Here is a 20,581-nt window from a genome sequence, read left to right on the forward strand (position 1 = left end):
TGACAATATGTTACCTAAAAAGGTATTGGTGTGTGATGGAAGGCATTTAAATAAAAAGTTGGTTGAAGAACCAGACTAAAGAAATTTTCAAAAAATTAAGATATGAGGTAACTAATTTAGTGAATTTTGTGAGAAAACTATACTGAATTTAATGGTCAGAATATTCAAAATGATAGTGTGTAAGCTTAAAAATTACTTAAGCCTTAGTTAATGAGTTTGATCTCAGATCACATGTGGATATCGCAGGATTGAATAAGTGTGCATTACCTCATATTGATTGAAGTATGAAAATTAGATCCAAAATGGATGACTTTGAGGATTGACTATCTTAATCTCTGATAATATTTGCTTTTAACTGTTGGGTCAACCTGTCAACTCATCTAGTCAGGACTTGATATTCTTATGAAATTTATAGATAAATTTATTACTTTTCAAATAATCAGGTTAATCAGATATCATTTAACTAAAGAATATTATTACCAATTCACCAATAATTTTGGATATTTGTATATACAATTTATTTAGTAGACATCAAATAAAGAGTACAATAGTTTCAATAAAAAATTGAAAAATACTTTGACAATAAATTTTAGGACAATTTGAAAATATATTGCGTAAAAGAAATTATATTATTGGCTTTTGCAAGAAATGAATGGATTTTTTTAATAATGAAAAATTAAAAGTAAAGACATTCGAATTTATGAAATTTTATTTGTTTCATTCAATGACTTGAAAAATTCCCTTTGGTTTTAATTTTCAGAGGAAAAAAATTAAAGATTTCATATATTGTTGATATGTAATCTCGTAGAACACTTTCTGTCTCTCTTGTTTTGTGAATCACTCTACAGTAAGAAGCAGATAAATATTGTTTGAATAAATATATTGTTTGATTTTAAGTTTATTGAAAACAGTTTATTTATAGTAAAATATGAGTCCATAATATCTAGAGTTTTCTTTGGTGCATGTTTCTTAAAGTTTTAAGGGAATCAGATTCTCTTTTGGAAATCATGCCATCAATGACGTGATAAAATCATGTTTTGGACATTTTGAAAAATAGTTTTATAGTTTTTTGATGCAATGTATTTCTAGACGCAGATGAAATAGATATAATCTATAATATTTCTATTTATGCATGTTCTAGGAAGCTATAAATAAAATAATACTACTATGAAGAAATTATATTAGAAACATTGTAATTGATGAGACCATCTTTTAGGGGCTTTTATATTCATTAAATAAATATTTTGTTATAAATACAAAACATATTATCCAGAATGGTGTCAATTCTTATATGAAAGTTTAGTCTGAGAGGTAGAAGACATCGTAAAACTGCTATTAGAGAAGAAATCATAAATGAGAACCATAAAAAAGAATAATAAGATGATAGAGGGAAATATAAGAAAAAAATTAGTATCTTATCGTTATAGATATTTTATTGAAGAAATAATATAGTTTAATTCAGGAATTTGATAAAATGATTTAAAGTCATTGAAACATACCAATTTTGTTGTCATTGCATGAATTATTGTATTGATCATACCTCTATTTAAGTATAATGACCATTTCATACATCCATTTTGGAGTAAGTTTAAAACCACCCCTTTTAATGATATTTCTACCTAATTTGTGAAAGCCATAAATTCTCCTATAGAGTTGTTTTGGTATCATTATCTTGCACAAGTGGATGTTGTACATATTACAGGGCAAAAAATTTGGTAAAAATAAAATAATAATAGTAGAATTAAAAGATGGTTTCTAAGAGGCCAAGATCCAGCAGCCGAGCCAGTGCTGGCAGCGCTCAAGCCAGCCGCAAGTGGGCGAGTACAGAGTGGTCAAGCCTGCCTACAGCTGACAGATGCCACTGAGCACAGATCTACTCAATGAGGTCTCAAAGGTTGCTTCAGGGGCCCTTGAAGGCTCATAGGCACAAAGGCCCAATGCACACGGGGTCATGGCCTGCATACACACAAAGGGAGTGTTTTGTTAATTCAATTCAACATCCACACGAGATTTACATACTTGTTTAAAATTTAAAAAATATTGATATGGATAATCTGCAACACATTTCATTCAATGAAATATTGGACATGGCTGACAAACAAAAAAATCGATCGTGACCCATTGGGCCACGATCTTAAGAAACCACAAAAGAAAATTATGTCAGGGCTTTGAGCTGACCCGGCCCAAAGCCCAGATTATAGGGGGCGGCTTTAAGTGAACATACACGATCTCAACCATCCAATCCTCTTAAGAAAGATTGGACGGTGAAACCATCCGATCCTCTTAATGATGGGGCCTTTGACACAACAAAGACGGGTACACTGGGGAAAATTTATTCCATGACTACCATTTAATTTCAGCCATTAATGGTTTATAAGGGCGCATCCAAGGTCCATGGGCAGATATGTCATCTTGGCCATCGTCCTCCTTCGGCTAGATGATGGTTTTCGATTGAGGTAGGATCGTTACAGCCCATCTGACGACCAGGAAGCACCCCCCACATCCATTCCAGGCCATCAACGGCTACGGGGGTCCCTCCCAAGCCTTGAAGGGGGCTCAACAGCCCCCTAATTCAACATCATCATTGCAGAAGGATAGAGTGCCAATGAATGTCCCTTTTAGAACTCAGAGTTATCATCAGAGTCATGACAACTTTGCCACTGTGCAACCAGCTCGGGGGCACTAACAAGGAGGACAATGAAGGGGAAAACTCCACACCGAGGCTATGGGGTGTCGATTGGCAGCCCCAACCCCATTCTTTGATTCAGGGTGTATTGGGTATGTTTTCTAGCTTGCATCTGATTGAAAGTTGATCTATAAATATAGTAGAATTGATAGTTTTGAGTTTGATTTGAAGGAAATTCTGGTTTTATCTCGTCCCTCCTTCAGGCCTCTTCGAGGCACTCTGTCGAACACCTGTAGGGTATTGACAGAATTACCCAATTTTCTTCCATAAAAAATACTAAAAATATTTATTAAAGAAATTTACTTATATAAGCCAAATTACTATTATTCTGGGATAATCTTAATGATGGCGCACGCCATCGAGGATCATCGATGACGTCGTCGTCGAAGCTCGGATGAAATTGCTCACTTATCGCTTCATCGCTTGCTTTCTCGCGTTTTGTGTTTTTCTCATCTCGTTGTTGTGTTTTCGTCGCGTCTGCGATGCGTCCCAACGTCCTTCGTTGTCATCACGGGGAGGGATCCTTAGCCAATTTGGAATCCACCTCCCTTGTGCCCTTCTTTCCTTGTTTTCTCTTCTTTTATGTCTTAATTTCCCCTTTCTATGTGTAATGGGGGCTCATTATATAAGGGATCCTAATGGACTCTAACCCCCTTGTTGACCCAGCTAAGGGGCCAATTGACCTCTTCCCCCGTTATAAGGGAAGAGGGGGGCGCCCTAGTTTGTTAGACCAGGAAATTTCAAGATGCTTGTTTGTTCAACAATTCTTGGTCTCCCTTCCTCGATCGAGAGAAGAACAGACAGGGAGGAGGAAGGGGAAACGTGGAAGAAGAGGAAGAATCATGAAGCATTCAAAGGAAGAAGCAGCCTGAAGGGGTAAGGGAAAATTGACGGCCGTTTCCCACCCCTTCTACACCTCGTCCCAATCCGCCAACCGTGAAGAATAAGGTCCGTTGCAACATAATCTGGCCGCCCCCTTTCTTCTTGCGTCGACAACGGTCCCGGGTATGCCCGTCACGCGCTGCCCCAATTGACATCGTGCGAGGATACTTGTTCACCAGCCATGGAACCTCCAAAATTGCGATCAGGTCAGGATTCCCGTCGGCAAGAATTTTGCCCCTATTGATCTTTCTTCTCCTTCTGATCGCCCGAGCAATGGTTGATCAAAGAGGCCTTTTGCACCACCGTGACCCCTGCCACTCGAATCGTGCACGCACGTGAAGGGGGATGATTATGGTCAACGTGAGTCTTCCTTGGCTGATTGTAGCTGACGTGGATTCACCAATCTTCCCCGAAGACACAAGATCCTCCAGATGACGACCAGGGCGTGAATGAGTGGACTCCCGCTGGCCCGAGTAGGTTTTATCCGGGACAACGGGGCCTTCAATACGTGAGCCTCACCGCTGATGATGGGTCCTCCCCCGGCGTCGTGAATGACCACCCGGTTGCTATTGGTACCAATTGGATTGGAAATTCAACAGGGACCGTTCGTCAGCCTACACCACATCGAGATATTCGTGGGATACCAGATGACTTGTATTCTCACGAAGACAACCACACGATGACGATGTTACCGACAAATAATTGCCCAAACTACTCAGGCCGATCGCTGACACAACAGTAGCCGTCGAGCTTTAGTCAATTGTCTGCGCCGACTCCGCTTCGCGTTTCTAAATCATTCGGCTCCTATCCTCCTCCGACCTTTACATTGAGCTCTAGCAACATCATTGCTTGTCAAGCCACCGCCGTGATCTCTCCGGCAACTCTCTGCCACACCCTCTCCGATCGCCGCTGACCGTCGACGACAGTGCACAACGAGCCACACACTGACGAGGTACGCTGTCCTCTCCCTCTGCTCGTTTAATTACCGTTTGCATTATGCTTTCGTCTTGTCTCCACCGCGCTCGGGCTAGGTAGGTGAGAGAGGCAAATTGAGAGAAAACTACGACTTTTGAGTGTCTTATTGGTACAGACGAGATCGTCCATTACGTGCGAGCCCAACGGATAGAATTCCGTTCGGCCATAGATGCCTTCGTCGCTCCAACGAGGTTTGAGAGGCCACCGTCGTCGTCACCCGTTGACCCGTCTAAGCTAGGAGCTTGGCGCCTCCCTCGAGTTGGAGCCTGCACGTGCGACACGTAGGACATCCATTGCATCGTAGTTACATCGACCTGTTAGGGTTTTGATCTGTCGGACGACGATACCGTCGACATTTGATACCACCATCCTTTATCGGGACCAAACCATCATATTCGGTGTCGACCGGACGATGTCCTGAGACGACGTCTGATATCAAATTGGTATCAGAGCCCGGCTATGGACGCTCACAGCACGTCTCCAACCCCGCATAGTCGTCATTTCTGCATCGCATGGTCTTTTTTGAAAACCCATCTAGGTTCCCTATGGACATGGCCATCGAGACGCGATCAAGCAGGAGGGCGCAACCCGGAGGTTTGACGTCCTCGCGACGCATCGAATCGTCATTTGACGAGAGAGCCCATCGTCCGTCCCTCTCGGAACACCGTCCCGCGACGTTCGTAGGCGACCCATCACTGCCACCTATGGAGCCCGCACGGACCGCACTCACCGAGGCGAGTGCCCCTGGACCATTCTGTCCACATGAACACACTCGTGCCTGTCGTGGGCACCGACGGTCCCCACGGACCTCCTCGAGGTGACTAGGTGTCTCGTCACCTAGTGACAAAGAGGATAGGGTGATGACGAGAGAGCTTCCTTCGATGAGGCTTCACCCCGAGCCGCCACCGCACGTGGGCGAGGAGCAGGACGCGCACGAGGAAGACCGCGCCGACAACACTGATCCCGGGAGGACCCATCTGAGGAGCAAGGGGCGTATCTTTGCACCATGGCTGCCTTCGCCGAGCACATCGAGCAGTTGCTCGCATGCCCACTACCTCTAGTATCCGATGCCGTACCGGCGCTCGTGGCTATGGAGCGAGCCCATGACCCACCCCAGGTTGCGTGACACCCGGCTCATTCGAGGAGTCCTTACAATGACGACGAGTATGAGGAGCACAACCGGAGGACAGACGAGGAGCTTCGAGATCGATGCCCCACCCGACACCCCACACGGGACCCATCGGACGTACATGCTCGGGATAGATGATACCCACGAGACGACTCCGATCGTGGATACGAGTCTGACTTACCAGTCCTCTGAGACGAATACGCCCAGCCATTTGACCGAAGACCCAAGGCCGACCTACTGGCCCGCCAAGATGACTATGTTCGGCACGACGATCATGGTTACGTCACCAACCTACCGACCGTCGAGGCGAACACGTTCGGCACCATGATCGAGGGTACGAGGCCGACATACTGGCCTGTCGAGATGACTACATATGGCGCGACGATCGTGGTCACCCGGCTGACCTACCGGCCCGCCGTGACAAACTCATCTGGCCCCGCGATCGTGAATAGAAGGCCGACCTACCGACCTGACGAGATGACTATGTCTGGCACGATGGCCGTGGTTACGCGGCCGACCCACCGGCCCGCCAAGACGAACACGTTCGGTGCCACGGTCGAGCATACGAGGCCGATTGATTGGCCCACCAGGATGAATACGTCCTGTGCTATGATCGTGAGTTCGACGCTGACCTATCGGACCGCCGTGACAACCGCGTCCGGCCCCACGATCGTAGACACGACGCTGATCCACCGGCCCACCGTGATGACTACGTCCGGCCCCACCTCTACTGGTACGAGGAAACTGATGAGGTTTCCCAGTACACGCCACGTGTGATGCCCAACATCCGTGCACCACGCGACGGTCATCCCCGACACTGGGATGACCACGACCGCGACCCAACCCCCCCTTGACGACGCGTCGATCCACGTCACGAGGATCACCCGGCACCCGAACGGCGCCCAGACAATGACGCACCACACTCGGATCTAGAAGAGCGTGCGTGCCGACGTCGCCATCTTCGAGGGATCGAGAAAACCCACGGAGTTCATTGACTGGGAGTTGAGCATGAACTCCCACTTCCGGTGGTACCACATGGACAACGATTTGTGCGTTGAATATGCAGAGACGAGACTTGGCAGACATGCCAAGATCTTTTGGGAGAACGAGCGTGTCGCCACCGAGCAACGAGGATGGCCCATCATGTCTTGGGTCGAAATGGCGCTGAAGTTGAGAAGTAAGTACGTGCCGCGAAAAAACCAGATGTCGCTGTTCCTCACATGGCTTGACCTTAGGCAAGGTCGACTCACGGTAACGGAATACATCGAGGCATTCGAGTAGTGCCGGATGTGGTGTCGATTCGTGGAGGACCCGCGAATCATCATCGGCCTATTTGCCCACGGGCTTCGACCGACCCTATGCAGCGAGGCTCTTAAGTGCAACCTTGCCAAGGTCGACGAAGCCTACCACTTGGTGGAGCACATGGAGCATTCGGACGACGAGGCCGCCACACACACGCCACTCACACCGTGCCTTGAGCCACTCTCGCTCGCACTGCACCGCCCGCTACCGTTCGGGCTTCCTAGAACACCGGGGGGCGAGGAATCACCCCCGTCACCTCCATGGGTTCTACCCCACCTGCTCGGGCCGTCACGAGCGACAGTCCGGCCCGTAGTATTACCGTCAGTCAAGCACCACTTACGTACTTCAAGTGCCAAGGGAAGGGGCATAGAGCTAGCCAATGTTTGTCTACGGCCCTCCTGATCGATATGGGAGAGGCCGAACAGAACACGAACGGAGAACTGGATTCGTTACCCGACGATGACTATTGTGCAGACGAGGAGATCGCGAACGGGTACGAATCGCCCAACCCCCGGGTCGGGTACATCTAGATAGTGGATGCCGTTACGACTCTGGCACCCGCTCCACGCCCTAGCTCTCGACGACTCGTTAGCATCGTCGCCGATCGCCCAAGCACTAGTGGGACGTCCCTCCCACCTGACGTTACCTCGCAGGTTAATCCTGCGCCTGTCCCATAGAGGAAAGCTCTGATGGCCGACACGACGCTATGGACATCGGTCTTCTGCACGTTTGTCCAGATCAACGATAAGCGTTTAAGTTGACGGTGGATAGTGGTAGTTGCATTAATGCCATATCGGACGGGATGGTCGCCCGACTAGGGTTGGCCACCATGCCTCATCCTATGCCATTCGACGTGTCGACGTGGTGTTTCAATGCAATTCATGCAGATTGTGACCAATTATTGCTGTGGAATTTTTATGGAAGATCCCCGGATACCATTAATAATTGATATTCCATAATATGCCAATGAGTAAATGACATTTTCTTGTTTTAAGAGAAATGGACAGGTGGCAACATACTAAAACTTGTGGATTCAATTGGAAATAACTATGACGGATTAAAGTCCACAGTTACAGTGCAGAAAGTTGGAACATAAAGATCAAAAAACGTGATTGCATGAGGTGAGGTGCCATTTTTTAAAAGAATGAAAAACACATTCATGTCACGCTCACAAGTTGCATCGTGGTGTTGTCCATTAAATATATGACAAATATTTAACTCCTTTTCAGGGGAAACATGTTTGAGAAGGTAGAGTGTAATGCTTAAATGTGGAATTATGTGGTCCAATTGTGTGCCTACTTTTATAAGATATAACGCCACCGAACCTTAATGGATACGGTGGTGGTGTTAAGGAGAGAGATATGGAGATCAATGATCCAGATTTATCTAGCTTCAAAGTGTGATGTCTGATCCTCTAGAAAATATATTAGGCTGAAAATTTGAGGTCAGATTTGTTTTTCTCCTGTATAGCAATACATTCTCTCAGATCCGTAAGTAGAAACACCAAAAAGTGTAAAAACTATTTTGAAATTACTCAATACATTTGTAGGCATGGTAAAGGAAAGACATTTTGAGATCCATCAAGTGTGTTGGTTTAAATGATTGACAAAAGAGGGGGGAGGGAGGAGCTTGACCTATAGCTATATCCCACATTTACCTATATATATATCATCCACTTAGCTTGATTCGTCCATATCCATTTCATCCATCTCATGCATGTTTGGTCCATCACTACCTACATTAACACTACCCTAAGTTATAGTACCATTCATTCATTTCAAATACCCTACTTCTTTATTCTCCCTAATATCTATAGAAAGATAGAGATACTATCTTATATTATCTCTCTCTCTCTCTCTCTCTCTCTCTTTCTTTAGTTCTCTCACACACCATTTACTACTGCTTACTATTAAGTATTATCTTAATTCTCTCATCCATTAGATACTACTTTCCAACTATTAATTACTTATCTTCTACTATTCCGCTATCTTCCTTACTATTATTACTTCTATTACCCAATTATAACTAATTTTTTTAACTACCAATATTTTAAAACTCTCTATAACCCAAAATCAACTATTAAATTCACATCTAAAGGCCAGTCCCAGTGGAGAGGACCTCAATCCTATTATACATCTGAGTGACTTTTCTATTTTAACAAATTTATTTGATTTAGGCAATTTAAATTACAATGACAAAACAATTAACATATGTACTTTGCCTTATTCAGAATTAAATATCATTTAAATGAACAGATAATTATTCTTTCTGGATTTATCTGAAAAATATCTGATAAAGTACTATTTTTGAAGTATCATTTTGCTTTAGTTGGTGTAAATATTTAAGAACTATTTCATATGACTGAAAATTAATAATTTTTAAATTTGATTGACTTATTATGTAGATTTAATTTTTCATCAATAGTGTGAAATATTAAATGGTAATGCTTAATATAGTTTTTAAAAGTTACTTGGAAGACATTGATGGTCAAAACGAAGAATGATATGGGATTCTAAAGAGAAGAGATATCCGGGGCCAACTTAGAGCTTTTATTTGATTGATATTGTGTTTTGGCTGGGGAAGTTTCAAAGACACATTGGCTAGGGATTTGACAACTCTGAGCTAGATATCCCTGAAAAAGGGTTAAGGAATAGCCTAGTATGTAGTACAAAAATTCCCAGGTCTACCTTATTATTTACGTCATCTAATGGATAGGAACACTATATATAATTTGACTAGCCATATTAGACTTATCCTAATATGTATTTTTTATTTTTGAAACCTGACGCCTAAGATTTTCAAGCTCAAATGACTGGTTCATGGTAGATTGCGTCCACACAGAAATGGAATTACAATAAATCTGCTTTCTTAAAGTTTTAAGAAGTGTATTTAGTTCAATTAGACAATTGATGTTTTCTCAGAAATCTCTGGTTTTATATAGACACGATTCAAGAATATTTCAAATCTGAGGATATAGATTTTGAAAAATTATCCTACAATTTATGGTTATTACTAATTAATACCCTATGGTTTAGTGAAACCAGATGATACACTCTAATGTGGAGATTAAATGCTTATTGATAAAAATTTTATTCAATAAAATTTATATAAGATATTAAAGCTAAAATTATATTATTTTCTAGTGATGATGAGGGAGGATAAGGATAAATAAAGATAAATTAATGTATTTAACGTTTATAAAAATTGAATAATAGGGTACTATGGAAGAAGAAGACGGGTGGTATGGATTATATATGATGTATGGATATGGATTGAGGGATGTGGATGGATGTTGTGGATAGAGGGATGCTGATTGATGGATTTAGATGAATGTAGGTGGATAGATGGGTGTTGAGAATGAATGCACTTTTTAGCTACAGGAAAGCCCATCCACCTTTTCTTTGCCTTCCAACTTCAATGGACGCAGCAAGAAATCTTCATGGGATCATACAATAACTTTATTTTACTTTATCTGCAGATGTAGGAGAAAATCCAAGATGATTCTAGAAGGACATAAAGGTACATTTATAGATACACTGTATAGATGAATAGATGAGATAGACGAATCTTCCCTCAAAATTTCAGGGCAAAAATAATTTTTAATGATCAACTTTCACATTCTGAAGTTTTATCATTATGAGCCTGATTTTCTCTCTCCTTAATACAAGTGATATTATTTGTAGATTTTACCAAGGATTCCTCAAATTTACTATGGTTTATTCCATCCATTTTCAGATTTAATTGCTGATCTGATGAATGTCTGTTGGTGAAAAGCGAGTCTTAGATTCTATAAAAGTTATATCTCATTATTTGCACAAATTATCTTACAGCACTTAAGAAATGGCATATGTCTATGCACTTCTAGTCTTTGAGACATATTTATGGAAATTTTACTCGACATATTTAATCATGCTATGATATGTCTTCATTTTGAGATCACATTCATTGTAATTTAAGTCCCCAGAGGTTTTAGGGCTTACAAATGTAAATATATTCCATCCCATTTATTGTGAATACAACTAAACCATTTTATCATTCTGGATTAAAAAAGGTTGATTATTACATGATTGGCTGATTATGGCATTGTGAATGAGGAAGCCTTAAGGGCACTTTTCACAATGATTGGGGATATCAATTATTGGTTCCAGCTGTAGATTGGGCGCTACCAATGTTTGCCTGAAATAAAAATAAATCTGAATGCAAAAAAAATCGATATAAAACAAAAAATAATAAAACTCTTAAATAATTTCATAAAAATATGTAGTGATTCAGTAAAAATCATATATATATATATTCAGTTTCTTTATAAATTTTGATAACACAAATATATGATCATTTAAACGCAAAGAAACTTATAAATGCATGAGACTAATATGATAATTAGCTTTCTATCACTATATAAATTTAATTATAATTTTTTTCAGTGATTTGATATTGTATTCTTAAAATTAAATAATAAGTGCTGATCAATTGCATGCATGAATAATCATGTTTAGAATAAGATATACTTTATTTTAATTAAAGTAGTCTATTAAAGTCCAATTCTGTTTTTTACTGGTTTAAATCTCATTTTGGAATGTATGGCTTGATTATTAAAAGGCTGCTTTAAAGGCTTCATATACCTATTATTACATATGCAGAGTGAAATCTCCATAAGCAAAGCCCTCGGTTATTAGTAAACAGTCACTACCACTTAGCAGAGTGACTGCTTATTAGAGTTGTGTGTTTTTCATAAACAATTGCTACCCCCTGGTATGTGCCACTTTCCAATATAAGTTCTGATGTAGCCCAGAAGCCCATTTCTTGAGGCCCATCAGTGTCTGGTGGCCCAAGAAGGATATCCTTATAGAAGATGACACGATCTCCAAAAAATAGATTCTTTCTCTATAGCTATCTCAATCTCTCTCTCTCTCTATCTCTACCTCTATCTTAATCTCTATCTCTGTCTCAATCACTATCACTATGTCTATCTCTCTATCTCTAACATACTGGTTGCCTTCCCTACTACCTTCAGTATTCATCGCTTTCATGGAAAATCGCACCACTAATGATAATACTGTCTGTATATAAAGAAGTAATTTTTATAAAATAATATTTCATGTTTTGAGAATTATCAGATTCCAGAAAATATATCACTTCGAATGTGAATATGCTATGATTTTTTCATGGTAAAGCCATTGAATCTTCTTTGAAAATTTTTCACTTTAGTTTTTACTCATTACCTCCATGTATCATCATAATTTCTGTTTTTCAAATGGACATCTTCCACAAACGCTATTATATTCACCCTTAGGGCATTATTATATAAATGATAAAAATTTTATCAAAAAAACAAAACCAGTCCTATCAAGCACTTCCAAGAATACTCAAAACTCTGCCTGAGTGGTCTGGTCAAAGTAGCAGCCAGAGGGGCCGTCTGCAGAAAGCAAAGCTACAAGTACTGCCCCTTTGGCCCCATCACTAGTAGAGAGAACACCAGTGTTCCAGTTGATATCCGTCTTGACAAAGCCAGGGTGCACACAGTTGATCTTCATCTCAGGATACCTCCTAGCCAGTACCCTCGTGTAGGCATTTAGTGCCACCTTGGAAATACTATATGCTGGTAGCATCATGCACCAGCCACCCTTCTCAAGCTCCCCCTTCCTGATGTCCTCCAAGAACCTCCTTAGAACACACTCTATCTTCTCCTCACTCAAGTCTTCTAGCTCCCCTAGCTCCTTATTGCTTCACTCGGGATCCTCTGCACAAGCTCGGCTCAATAAGTAAATACGTAATAAATAGAAAAAGAAATATTTGAATACATATATAAATGTATATTATATCTAAATATCCCCTTTGTCCCTCATACTCCTATGTTTTTCCTACCTTAAGTTCAGATCTGAGGGAGGAGATGTTAACAATGGTGGCTGTGCCCGAGGAGAGTTGAAGGAGAGGGAGAAGGGCTTCTGTCACCCTTTTGCATCCAAAGAAGTTGGTGTCTATGCATGCCTCTGCACTTTGATAATCATGCCTGATCACCCCTCCTACAAGTCCAAGCGCCCCGCCAGAGAGCTATATGATATTAAGGTAAGTAAAAAACTCATAAAAATAAAAATGTAAGGTTTTATGGCCTGGAGAAAGGAAACAATGATTCATAGAGAGCGCGGTGTGAATTATAAGAGCTAAGTAATCCGCTGGAACAGCGCAAGATCCCTAAACATATAAAACGACTGCCTTAACTCCAATTTGACAAAAGAAATACATAAAATCCACGGCTGGGAATTATTATTATTAATTATTTAGAAACATATCAAATCAGCTACTTAACATTGGATACATGGTAAACAAACTAGAACAATGCCCAAGGAAGCTTATCCAATCATTTAAAATTTTCTTTAAAAAATTGAACTTAGAACGAAAATAAATGACACCAATCTAAAGGGACTTAAACCACATTTTTAGCCACCTAAGTAAACACTATAAATTCACCAGATTTTTGTAGCTAAACATTTGCAGGATTATGATCAATAAATCACACTACACAATCCATAGTCTTCTTCTCTCTCTCTCTCTCTCTCCTATTCTTTTTTCTTTCTCTTCTTGGATCTTGAAACTAATGAAGATCCATGAGATAATTTATTATTTTAATAGGTTAGCCGCGGATGGCTTCCGCTGGATATGAAAAGAAGTGTGGAACTAGATGGGTAGATGAAGCTCTAAAGCGTACCCAGACATGGGGGTCAATGTTGAGGGCCCTCAGACCTTCAGCGTCCACCTCCACTCCGCTGTGTCCAGCGTTGTTCACCTGGGTTTACCAACGATAATAAAATAGAACAGGGATTAAAAAAACGCAACTTTTATATAGGAAAATAAAAAATACACAAAAACGAACACACGTAACCAAGACCCAACAACATATAATCAAGTACTTCACAGTAAACAGAATAGATTAAAAAGATCTCGCGACAAGGAATTAATCCAAAAATGAAAAACCTGATCCACCGACACTTCATACTACCATAACAAGCTACTTAACCTAATTAAACAACGGAACTAAAACAAAGTCTGAAACATTCATTTAACCACACATTTGCGGATTAGATGACAGTAATTCATTATCTGTATCTGCGTATCAATCTTCTCTCTCTTTCTCTCTCTCTTGATCTCCTCTTCCGCATTCTTTTTCTTCATCTTCTTCCACTTCTATATCTTGATTCTTTACAAGATTTGAGAGAGTTCCAAAAGTGTGTTATACCAGAATGTCGAGCTTCCCGAATCTAGCCCGGAGGAACAAGGCGAGCGAGGCGGCGCTGGCGTCATCCCGGACGTCAAACAAGTGGAAGATGACGTTCTGCAAGCCGAGAGACGCCACGGCGCTTCGTCCTCGCTGCTCGTCTCGTGCCGTCAAGACGACGATGACGCCCGCCATGGCCAGCTGCCGGACGATCTCCAGGCCGATTCCTTTGTTTGCACCGGTGACAACAGCAATTCTGAAGGAAAAGAAGAACATGATATTTGCTTGACTTGACTGTCTTGGTTTGATCGGAAGAAGAAGAAAAGCCTGCATCGTACCTTTCTGGCATCTCAATTTCGTTGAAAATTCCCATCTCCAGAAAGCAGGAAGGGGATCAAATCTTTCAGAAGTAAATGGTTGCCCAGTTCTGGTCTCCGCATATGTTGCTAAGAGAAGGATAAGCCTCTTGGCTTGGATGTCGCGGGGCCCCAGGAATCATATATGAGATGACGGTAGTTGAGTTCAAGAGATCTGAGTAATCGTAGGATATTTTATGAAGTTGGGACTTCCTATCATTGTGTAGAACTATTGGAGTAATTTCAAGGAACTCTGAAAAAGGATCCTTACATACTGATAATAGTTATGTTTTCTTGGGACTTCTAAATTTCTAGAGGGCATAATTTGAAATGATAATTCATGTTGAGTGTTTTCAGGAGGAATGTGCACTTTAGAAATGTGAGAACCTCGTTTGGATTTCAGAGATCAATTTATTACGAGAAATCGAAATTCTGGAGGATGTACTCAGGAACTAGATTGGGACATAAATTTGGAAATAGTTTGATGCATATATTTAAGCATATTTTTTATATACATATTTAAGGTTTGACATTGAAGTTATTGATATTTATACTTTCTAAAATGAACCACACGTACAACACAAATATGCTTTAATTAACTTGACGCGCAGAAACAGTTTTATTTTTCTTTTTGGATAAGATTTTATGATTTTTCAAGATGACGGCAATGGCAATATATTTTCAATAATGATGTTAGATAATGATGATAGAAGGCCAAGGGATTTGATTTGAATGTACAAGTAAGCACTTTAGATGATATTCTAGACACCCACATTATAAATGGACTGATCAACCCTTAATCAAATCAGTTTGTTCTTTTTTAAATCATGATGAACCATGGGAATGATGTCTGGAGTATCTCAAAATTCAAACAATGAAGAAACAAATCAACTTGACAATTGATTTTTTTAATGTCTAACCGTAATAGGTATAACTTAAATTTTTAGACACAAAGATCAGTACTTCCTCTTTTAATAGTTTTTATTGCGAGATAATTTGTTCACCTTTGAAATTTTCAGGTTAATGCTCACATGTATGATGTGATCCATATTCACTTGATTATTTAAATATTTGTTATAAGACAAGACATCGACTGAAATTTATTTCTTAACCTAGGTATAAATAACATGGTATATAATTACACACAAATTGAATGTAATATATACAATTAAATTTAGGTAAGGGTATGAGTTAAGGTTATTTTATTTTACTTATAAAGTTTTAAACAGGTCATTATAAGTTTGAGTACACAACTTGGGTTCTAAGGATGCATACTAGGGTTCGTTTTATTTTGAATCATTCGCGACTTGTGAATCTTGCATTATAGGTGCAATATATCAGAAGAGTTCCAAGCAGCGCATTACCACAGGATTGGGGACAAAAGCTGAATACATTGTAACATCCGAAGTCCCCAAGGGAGTAGTCCAGTTGAAGAAATTCATCATGGAACTTGGCGTTGTACCTTCCATCTCAGAACTTATTCCATTGTAGTGTGACAAAAATGGTGCAATATCACAAGCGAAAGAGCCACAGTGTCATCAAAAGTCAAAATACATGTTGAGGCAATTTCACTTGATTAGGGATATGATTGCTCGGGAGATATTGTGATTAAAAGGGTTCCATCGATTGATAATATAGCAGACTAATGAACGTAAAATTATGATCGTATTAACAAAAAAATCACTTGTCAAATAAAATAAAATAAGACTTGATCCAATGAACAATAAAAATGTAATGTAGTGGTGAGTTGAGCTCAACTCCACAAAGAAATAGCTGTTTTTGGATAAAATATGTGCGTACAGGTGATAATCTCAGATTATTGAATGAAAATTTGAGTGGAGACTGGCGAATTAATGGTGAAAACATGAAGATAGACGTGATAGATACCCGACGGATCTGAAATCATGTGAATCAAATTCATATAGGATGAGAAATTACAAACTTATAATTTTGGAAATGAGAATGAAGGATTTTTTGTGAATCCAAACTAAAATTTGAATTATAAATAAAATTAAAACTAATTACGCCTTAATTTTGATGAATACAATTGGAACTAACATTGGACGCACTATTTGGTTGATGGAAACACGTTGGATCGAGTTATCCTCATCTCAAAGTTCGTTTCAAGCCCGAACATTTCGTTGAGCATGTGGCGGTCGATGCACACCCGGGGTTCTATCGAGTGGATCTCACCATTGGCCCTTTATCGTGGTTCTCTGGCAGTGGATCTTATCATCGGTACACCAACAATCATCCACATCACTCCTATTGCCTGATTATGCATAACAGAAAATTAATAAGCGAAGTTTCTTTTCAAAAGAAGGGGATCCATTCTGTTTTTCTGGAGCCCATGTTAAGGGTTATTGTTTCCTCTCTTGGCTGTCCGATTGCCCTTAAGTAGCGATGGAATTTTTTTTTTTTTTGCGAACAAACATGAATGAACATGAACACGAAGGGGTAAAATCTAATCCAAACGGGTCTGCGAATGGTTCACGAACATTCGAACCATTCGCCAACAGGTAGCATTCCCGAGGGAAGCCCCTTCTTCCCTCATCCTTCTCATTCCCCTCTCCCTTTCTTCTTCTTGTTGTCTCCTGTGTTTCCCTCGCGGGTGATGGCAAGGCTCCTCTCCCTCCCCTCATTCTCCATCCTCACCCATTTCTCCCCCTCGTTCCCCTCTCTGGCAAGCCCTCCTCCCATCCTCTCGTTCCTGTCTTCTGCAAACCCCTCTCTTCGGCTCTTCCTCCTCATTTCTGCCCCACAAAAAGGCATCCCCTCCAGCTAACTACAAATGGTATTTGAGTACTCATATTGATTTCATTATAAAGAACCCAACGAATCACATATTTTTATGCTTTGTTGATATGTGTTTATCATTATTATCCTATAACTTGTTTGGTCTTTCAAATGAAAATTTCTTGTATCTATGTTTCTATCTGTCAACATATCTGTCCATGTCATGTGGCATTAGATAGTGAGAAATGATATGCACATATAACCAGCTGCATTTCTTGTACTCGAGACGACTTAGAAAGGCTTTATAAGGCACCTAAAGAAGTAGAATCATTATATTGGATCATTATTGCTGCAGACCCATGTTCAAGTGTGATTTCTCTAATAGATCCAACAACATGGTGATCTAGTTATCCTCTATGAAGATTGATGAAGGGGAGATCGGCATCTATTCAAACACGATGGAGGAAAATGTTGAAAGGGCACAATGTTATATTGGTAGATGGGAGACCTGCACAAATACAAATACTCTGGTAACTTCACATAGAAAGCGCCGTGGGCAAGAATCGGGTGCCACATATCATTTTGAAGAGTTTGACCCCAACCACTATGAATGTATGGTGTGCACAGAAAACAACCCTCCGATCATCACTACTATTGAGAGAAACAAAGACGTGATGACCTATGTTGTGGAGGCTCCTACAAAAGAGCCATAAGGAGCTTCACGATTGGCTCAAGGGCAAATAAGTCCCAAGGACAGAGGAGGAATTGAGTTCAATGGTCAACAATCTATTGTTGAAATGTTCGCTTCAGTAGTAGGGATTGATACCTTCTTACTCAGTATCACATTTAAGAGAACTAAGGAGATTTTGACCAAATTTATATGTCTCACTGACCAAGCGTGGACTATTTTTGATGACAAAAGTTTTAGAGAAGTAATAATTTATTGTGCACATCGAAAGATGATAATACCACGCTTGAAGACCATTCGTGAATACACAAAGGTTGATATAATTTTATCTCGAGAGAAGCAAAAGTTGATAGACTCACTAGCAAATGTTAGAAGTTCTTGCCTAACAGTTGATGCATGGACAAATAAAAATATGATTCCCTTGTTGGGAGTCACGATGCATTGGGTCACAAAGAGCTGGTGACTTGAAGAACATCTCATAGCGGTAAAGAAAATTGATGGATCACACAATGGGAGTTATCTCACACAGCTACTTATAGAGGTGTTTGTCGACTTTAGACTAGGGAAGAAAGTAATCGTTCTTACGACGTACAATGCAAGTAACAATAGATCAATTTTTACATTGTTAACAACTGTAGTAAGAAAAGTCAACCCCAACTTCGATAGAAATTGTCACATGTGTTGTATTGCATATGTCATTAATCTTATAGAAGGATGGACTCAAGTCATTGGAAACTCCACCATCACTTACCCTTGACGAGACAGCATAGCTAGTGGATGGAGAGTCTGAAGATGCACAAACACAATGGGTATGGCAATTTAACTCATTGAGAGACGTGGTTACAAGTGTGCATCAAATTGTTGTGGCAGTTTGTGCATTAGATGATAGATAGAGGAGCTACGTCCAACGGTGGGCACAACTAAAGATGACTAACAACAAAAAATCAATGTTGGATGCGAAGACTAGATGGAACTCCACTCATGAAATGTTGTAGATCACATATCAAAAGATAAAATAGTGTACAAGATGACTCTTTTTGTGCTCAACAAAAAGTCATAAATATTTTTTTTTATCATTGCTGAACATGAATTGCAATTGGTGGCACAATTTCCTCAAATTTTAAAGGCATTCTATGAAGCAACACATATTGTTTGCAGCTCTAAACATGTGATGGCAACACCAGTTTTAACATTGCTCCAATTTCTTGATGAACACCTACTCCAGCATATTGATGTCGTAGACCAAGGCCATCTTGTACAACACAGTGGACCAAGGCCTCTTCCCCAATAGTGTCGTTCTCACATTGGACCAGTGAGCCACCATCTAGATTACATGAGTAACCATGAGGGGAAAATTTCCAAGTTTGAGGTTCACGTTCCGGGAACTATTGCATTTTCAATTGCTTCAGTTGTGGATGCACAAATTAAATTATACTCGATTGCAACCAAGTATCATGAGAGCTTGGTAGCATATGTTTGAGAACTTTTGAATGCCTTTAGTGAGGAGGAAGTCCCAAACTTGAGGGATATCCACAACATAGGAGGCAACGAAGGGAATCAACTCCAATGTATGGGTGATGATGAGGTGCTGGGATGGATGAGAGCTATGCACCGTCCATCAAGTTGAAACTTGCACAAGTGCTCCAACATTAAGATCGTGTCACACCATTTATCAACGATGAGCTAGAGAGGTACCTACTAATGACTCATGTGTCTAATGATGCACTATTATGGTGGCAAAGTGAAGGGTGCAATATATTCCCTAAGCTTTTTGTTTTGGTGCTGACTTTCTTCTTGTTTGTGCATCCAATGCACCTGTCAAAAGATTCTTCTCTGTCAGCAGTGGAATTTGCACGTTCATATCCATATTGATGATCTACAAAGTAACATGACTGAGTCATTGCCTGAGATTGAAGAGGTAGAATTGGTAGCATGTGATTCCGATGAAGAAACTCCACAAGAAAATGGTAGACCAGAATCTCCAGTTATATCTCATTTTTAGTATGTATTATTTTATTTTGTTATAGTATATTAATGCACACATAGATTACTTTCCTTTCATTGATCACCTCAAAAGGCTGATATGGAGATTCAAAACATTATCCTATTTTTTAGCAAACTTTTGATAATATTTGGTGATGGAGGACCATTTAAGCGATTGCATCCAGACTCGTCACCGGCCACTTCGCGGAGCCCAAACCGACGTGAAGAACTCACACTTAAACTATCAGGTTTGAGAAGCGACACCGTCATCTTGCTTCATGTCGTGGGTCTTTATGTTATTTTCTTTTGATGGCTCACTCTTCGTGTACGAGCCTATCCTTAGTTGTTTTAATTCCTTTTTGGTGTCTTTGGATTGTAGGGAGGCCCCTCCTATGTGGGTACAGGCCTCCCCCTTGTGTCGTGCTTGTTGTTTAAGTGTTTTAATTGTACCTTTTAGGGGAGAGGGGAAGAGTCCATATTGACTTCTCTTTGCCCTTAAAAGACCCCTTACAAAAGAAGCCCAATAAGCTTCGCTTAAAAAGGACCGATTAGTCCCCTAACAGTCACAACCCCACTATAAGTAAATGGGAATGGAGGATGTGGGAGTTAGGCTTGTTATTTCTCTTTGAAG

At 40.4% G+C, this 20,581-nt stretch overlaps 1 protein-coding gene and 1 long non-coding RNA gene across 2 annotated transcripts; one reads left to right on the plus strand and one right to left on the minus strand.

Moving 5' to 3' along the window:
• Nucleotides 1-3,373: 3,373 nt before the first annotated feature.
• On the plus strand, nucleotides 3,374-8,261 carry LOC144715667 (uncharacterized). The gene is made up of 2 exons (XR_013584685.1): nucleotides 3,374-8,095; nucleotides 8,204-8,261. It is a non-coding gene; the product is annotated as an uncharacterized LOC144715667 (long non-coding RNA).
• Nucleotides 8,262-12,251: 3,990 nt separating this feature from the next.
• Nucleotides 12,252-14,681, minus strand: LOC144715775 (short-chain dehydrogenase/reductase 1-like). The gene is given in 6 exon segments (XM_078590754.1): nucleotides 12,252-12,690; nucleotides 12,693-12,714; nucleotides 12,840-13,025; nucleotides 13,681-13,758; nucleotides 14,209-14,443; nucleotides 14,526-14,681. Coding segments are annotated over 6 exon segments (906 nt in total). The 5' UTR covers nucleotides 14,561-14,681; the 3' UTR covers nucleotides 12,252-12,340.
• Nucleotides 14,682-20,581: the final 5,900 nt, after the last annotated feature.

The sequence above is a fragment of the Wolffia australiana genome, chromosome 19 (assembly GCF_029677425.1).
Source record: "Wolffia australiana isolate 7733 chromosome 19, ASM2967742v1".
NCBI classification, from domain to species: Eukaryota; Viridiplantae; Streptophyta; class Magnoliopsida; order Alismatales; family Araceae; genus Wolffia; species Wolffia australiana.